This window comes from Lactuca sativa, chromosome 1 (genome assembly GCF_002870075.4).
Source record: "Lactuca sativa cultivar Salinas chromosome 1, Lsat_Salinas_v11, whole genome shotgun sequence".
NCBI lineage: Eukaryota > Viridiplantae > Streptophyta > Magnoliopsida > Asterales > Asteraceae > Lactuca > Lactuca sativa.
Genome location: NC_056623.2, coordinates 152106031 through 152112441, shown reverse-complemented (window position 1 = coordinate 152112441; position 6411 = coordinate 152106031). Strand labels below are relative to the sequence as shown.

General features: G+C 28.9%; 1 protein-coding gene across 1 annotated transcript in view; it reads left to right on the top strand.

Annotated features, from left to right (window-relative positions):
- LOC111916529 (MADS-box transcription factor 23) overlaps window positions 1-718 on the top strand; it is a 5510-nt gene extending 4792 nt beyond the window's left edge. The window contains exons 5-8 of the mRNA XM_023912195.1: window positions 2-43; window positions 377-402; window positions 498-594; window positions 698-718. Of these exons, the coding sequence (XP_023767963.1) occupies window positions 2-43; window positions 377-402; window positions 498-594; window positions 698-718 (186 nt within the window). The remainder of the gene's footprint in view (window position 1; window positions 44-376; window positions 403-497; window positions 595-697) is intronic.
- The last annotated feature ends 5693 nt before the right edge of the window (window positions 719-6411 follow it).

Below are 6411 nucleotides of genomic sequence, written 5' to 3'. Positions count from 1 at the left end.
GGAGGCTATGCAGTCTAAGGAGATCCAGTGTTCCAATCTCAAGGTAAATTATAGGTTTGATTATATTTGTCTATATGATTGAATCATGAATGAAATTATGTTACAAATTGGTGGATTCAAGAAAACACTTAGGGCATTGTTTTTTTCCTATTAATTGTTGTGTACACAAGTTATGTACAATAAATATTGAAAGATATTGACAATGCACTTTGGGAAATACTGTAAAAGGTTGGGACTTTTTAAGTTAAGTCATCTTTTTCATGTTAAACAAAAAAGAAACATGTATGTTATGTCTTCACTAAGTCTATTAAGTAAAAAAGAAACAAAATCTTGGAGTAACTATCCTTTTCCTTATATGTTGTATTTGCTCTTTTAGGGCAAGAGCTTGGTTATGAAAAAAAGGTTCTTTAAAAAGTTATCTTGATGTTCCTCGAAACAACATCTAATTCCATGACTTTTTTTTTATTTTAATATAAACATTAACTTTAATGTTTAAGGTTTAATGTCGTTCACCGTGTGTTGCAGATTGATATGATGTGTTTTAATTTGTCAACTCAACTCCCTATTCAACCCGGAAGCGGCACTAGCCACAAAGTTAGTCTAAATACAGTGACAGTGACAGACATTGAAACCACGCTCCAATTGTGGTATGGTTATTTAATCCTGTCAATTAAGTTAAATGGTGTTTTATTATTAGCGACAAGATTGGTTGGAGTAGACGTACTTCTAAGTTATTTTTAATGAAGATGATGAGGTCATTCATATCTTTTGTATAAAAAATACATCTTGATTGAGTCCTTGTAACATCCACTTTTTTAGGCAAGACTAAAAATTGCAATTTTTATCCCAAATCCAAACAAAACGTAGTAGAACACCTTTTGTCTCGTCTTGTCTTTCTTAGTAAAAAGAGACTTTTTTATTTAAATCTATGATGGATATTGATAGTTTGTGGTTACCATGTTTTGATAAATTGCATACTTCGGATAAGCTAACATAATGTATCTTCATCATTTTATTAGTTTATGCACTAAACTATTTTTTTTCCTGATTATTATAATAATAGTTCTATCTTAATCGATAAAAGAAAATTGTTTAATGGCTAAATCGTTTAATAATAATTGAGTAGCTAAATTATTAAAAAACAATAGTTTGTGGCTATATCAGTAAAAAAAATAATAATAATAATAAATAGTTAAGTTGTTAAAACGTCAAAATTTATGGTCAAATGGCTAAAATATTAAAAATAGAATGACTAAATCGATAAAAATAATAGAATGTGGTTAAATCGAAAAATGGTAAAAATTTGTTGTGTTGTGTTTGTTTTTTTTGGTCGCCCTTGTCTTGAAAATGTGTAAAAGGGGAGAATATTTTTTTTTAAGTCAATAAATATATATTAATTATCACATATAATACTTAAATGTTTAAATTGATAAAAGCTTGAAATTACTAGACTCTCGTATCATTGTCTTGACTTTCGATGTTCAGGCCAACATGTAGTGACCACTCAAAAGCAAAGGAAGCAACATTGACAAAGAGGGAAAGTAATTCAAGTAGTTGTTGAAGCTACGAGATGGAGCAATGACCATGGAATACTCATTACCCATTACAGATTGTTTGACTCGCGTTGCAAGTTTTGTTAGATGCCAGCTTCCCATTTTTACCCTTTTATTGAGAAATTCCTTTTGACATATATCAATCTTTGTGTACATAATAGGTGATTAAACGTGATATCTATAAGTCATATATAAATTGTTTTAGTAAACAATGAATGAATTCCCAACTCTTTATTTTTATTTAGAATCAAAAATATAGTTCAAGAAAATTATGTTATTACTCTGCTTTAGCCTTGTGTTGTCATTTTTGTTTTCGATTTGGTCAATCTTGTGTATGCCTTATAAATCCCCTGTTAAACTCAGGAAAGTAGGGACGAAAGTGGGTCCAAACCCGACATGGATGGACCCGAACATGAAAAACCAGGAAACCGGTTAACGGGATTTTGTATGATCGCAAACCGGGCCGGTATATAGGAACAAATTCTGGTTCGTTTCCTAGTAGGTTAGCAGGAAAAGTGGGTCTAGAACTGGAAAACTCGGAAATGTCAAAGTCGGCCGGGTGGAACTGAGTAAAGTGGGTCTAAAACCGGAAAATTTTCAGCTTTGATATCTCAAATTCGGGGGCTAAAAATCATTGAATATTTAACCAAAAATATCAAAATTATAATCTTAAATGATGTACTAACAATTCTCTTTATCTTTTTCTTTGGTTCCTCTTTCTTTCTTTTTTTTTTTCTTTTTTCTCTATCTCTCTCACAACAATTCTCTTACTCTCTCTGCTCATTCTTTTCCTATCTCTACTCTTTCTGCTCAATCTTTTCTTTTCTTTATCTCCTTCCCATTCTCTCTAGATCTCCATCTTTTCTCATTATCTCTCTATCTATCACTCTCTCTCTCTCTCTCTCTCTCTCTCTCTCTCTCTCTCTCTCTCTCTCTCTCTCTCTCTCTCTCTCTCGATATATATATATATATATATATATATATATATATATATATATATATATATATATATATATATATATATATATATATATATATATATATATATATATATATCGGAAATTACAATTCCCAAATGAGAGACAAGACGAATCCTCCATTATTCAAGTAATCAACTCTTTGGTCTTCACTTCAATCATTCACTCTTTTTTTAACGTTAAAAATCAAGACTCAAGACTATTATTAAAATATGTAGGGTACACACATTGATATAAATTGTAGTAAAGACTCTATTATATAAAGATGTAGATTGTAATAAATTTTTTGGTTGTAATCTATTCCAATGTTTGGTAATCCTTGACTGAAATCGATTATTTGGGTGTTGATTTGGTCTTTCGGATTCTTAGATTAAAATTTGATGTTTCTATCTCTTGATCCAAAGTTCATTGCCAAGAACCCAAGATTTTGATATTTTAGCACGGTGGAAGGCTAATGATCTTGAATGTCCTACTTTGCAATAAGTTGTTGGAGATGTTTTGGCTCTACCAGTTTCTACATTTGTTTCTGAATCATCCTTTTGTACTAGTGGAATACACATCACTCATCATCATAATAGGCTTCATCCGTATACATTAGAATTCGTTTAACTTGTGTACAAGATTGCCTATAAGATGAGAAGTTAGGTATGGTTTTCTATATTTTAAAGCTTTATATATTATTTTATTTTTTTTAACAGAAAATATTTTGTAAAAGTACTTATATTTTTTATTTTTTATTGCTAGGTTGCACAATCAAACAGAGAAAAACATTTTGCGAAATTTAAAGTTATAAAAGATGATGAAGCGTGTCCAAACGTTTTGGATACCATACTTAGTTTATCAAGGTTTGTTGTTGTTATTTTAGTTTTAAAAAAAAAACATGAGAATGTCGTGATTATCTTTTTTACTATTTCGTTAATGAGAATGAAGTATGAACTATTAAAATTCTAATTATTATTATTATTATATTTTTTTATATTTTCAAAAAAAATTTTCATAGGGATATTCATCATGTTACCCGTAACCGACAGGTATTTATTTTACCCGAACCTGTCACGAATTACATGGGGTGCAACAGGTATTGATGTGGGGATCGGAGTGAGGGTGTTAGGGTTGGAATTGTAGTCTCCACTAGGGATAAGCATTAGAACCGTCGGAACCGAAACTAGACCGAAACCGAACCGGAACCGGAACCGGAATTGGTAACAAGGTCCGGTTACCGGTTCTCCATTTTTATGAAAAACCGGTCCCGGTTTTAAAAATCGGAACCGGTTTGACATTTTTTTTTCGTTTTTTAAAATACGCATAACTCACTCATATGAAGTCAGAATTATTTAATTTTTTTTCAACATGTAATTTGGAGTTTATAGTTCATTTTTACTGTACAAACATATGTTTTGGTTAGATATTGAATCAGACACATGCCCTGAAAGAAAGAATATCGATGTTGCGTTTTTTTCTATTTCAATATTTTTTTTGTTTTTTTGAATCTGTCATATTTTTTTAAATGAGCATAACTCATTCATATGACGTCGGAATTACTTAATTTTTTTCCAGCATGTAATTTGGTGTTTGTAGTTCATTTTAGAATATAAAAACACATATTTTGGTTAGATATTGAATCAGTTATAGACATCGGAAGACAACATATCAATGCTGCGTATTTTCTGTTTCAGCATTTGTTTTTTGAAATTTGTCCCGCTTTTAAAATGCGCATAACTCACTCATATGAAGTCGAAATCACTTGATTTTTTTTTCATCATGTAATTTAGTGTTTGTACTTCAATTTAGAATGTAAAAAGTCATAATTTGGTTAAATATTGAATCATTTACAAGCTCCGGAAGATAACATATCATCTATAATATTTTGAACCGGTTCTATTTTGAAAAATAACCGAAAAACCGGGATCGGAACCGGAACCGGAACCGGCGGTCCAGTTCCTGGTTCTAATAATATACGAAAACCGGTTCTGGTTCTGAACTGATCCGGTTCTAATGCTCATCCCTACTCTCCACCCATATTTGTCACTATTTACATCCCTAATTATAAGCTACATCATTACCTTTATATCTAATATCACTCTCACATACAACCCCATAATAAGGAACTTATTATGTATTCCTCAGGTATATATGAGTTAGTGTCATAGGTAATAAATTACATATGTTGTTACTTCCGACACAAGACCATCCATTACTGCTAGAATGATTTTGTTATGCAAATCAATTAAAACAACTTAGACAACATGAGTAGTTACATGTGTACTGTGTTAGAAAACATACCGGTCACAATAGTAAAAAGATTTGACATTTTATAGTTAATTATTTGTATAACTATGCTTGATCCAAAGCACTAAAAAGACATATCTAATGAATATGTAACTTTCAAAACCATCAATTTAACCAATCAAATAGTTTATATGAGTGGTTAAATCTACACCATAGTTAGTATGTGTAATTTGCAGCTATATAATGCATAAGTCCATTTATTCGTTTTCATTTTTTTCTACTACAAACATATTCTAACAAATTACTTACATATACTCATTTTCACTAATATAAATCTAGATGACAAAATGCTCTGAACAATTTCTAAAATAATCTCTACAAAATGGACCAATAAATGATACACAAATGCTTATCATAGTATCAATAAATGATATTACATATGCTTAGCTCTAAAATGGCTTTCTATAATACCACATATTTTGGATTGTACTAATGTTAATCCGGAATGTACCAAATTAAATTTCAAAGTAGCTTTACGTCATTTTTTATAACCTTAGAATAGTCACCGAATGACAGAACAATAAAAAATAAAGCACTTTAAAAAAAATTGATTGTTTTTTTTTTCTATTTTACGATATAAAAAATAATTTTGTTAATTAACTCGTTTCTGATGCTTAGTTAACTAATTTAGCGTTTAAATGGCCTGGCTGAGATAAATTTGGAAAATATAATAAAAAGTGATTAAACTGAAACAAATTAAAATAGATATGCTATTTTATAATCATGTCAACTTAAATTATTGTAAAAACAAAATGACGATAAAAAGTAGATAACACCTAATCAAATTTATCTTTTCAAACGGTGAGTCGGTAATCAATCTTAAAAAATGAGTTTTTTTTTTTCAATATCAATGCGTATCTCTACAACATATGTAACATAGAATTAACATTTACAAAAATATTATTAGCAACTGTATAGATTATATAGATTTGAATAATTCTTCAGTTATCCTCTATATATATATATATATATATATATATATATATATATATAGCTTACCATGTAAATGAGTAAATCACTTTATGAATCTAATACAATTGCTAATAAATATATTGTTATTAATTTCTCTTATTCTATTATATTAAACCTTTACAAAGTTGTATAAATCTACGCATATATATCGTCTGGATGATATTTTATACGCAATGCCAACTATATGTAGACATATATAGTATTGATTTTATTGTAATATATATTTGTATAACCTGAAATTTGCTAATAATTATTTTAAAAGACGTAAGATAGTGTTTCTTATTGAAAAAAAAAATGTTTGTTTTTTCCGATGAACTCTTTTATTTTCTTAGCCGGTCGATGTATTTCACGCAATATAATTCATTTACATTTGTGTTAGTTTTTATAAGAAACAAAAAGTTTCAATAAAATATATCATTAACCATTATTTATAAAATAACTAAAGATATATTATTTTTGTTATAACTTACCTTTCATTATTTCACTTTGTTAAGATTATAAATAATCTATTTTCTTCTATTGCTATAAATTTTTTGAGTTATAGTGTCTGACTTTGTTAAAAATAAACTCTTTAATGTTAAAATAAACCACTTATAGAATAAGATTTGGTATCACACGTA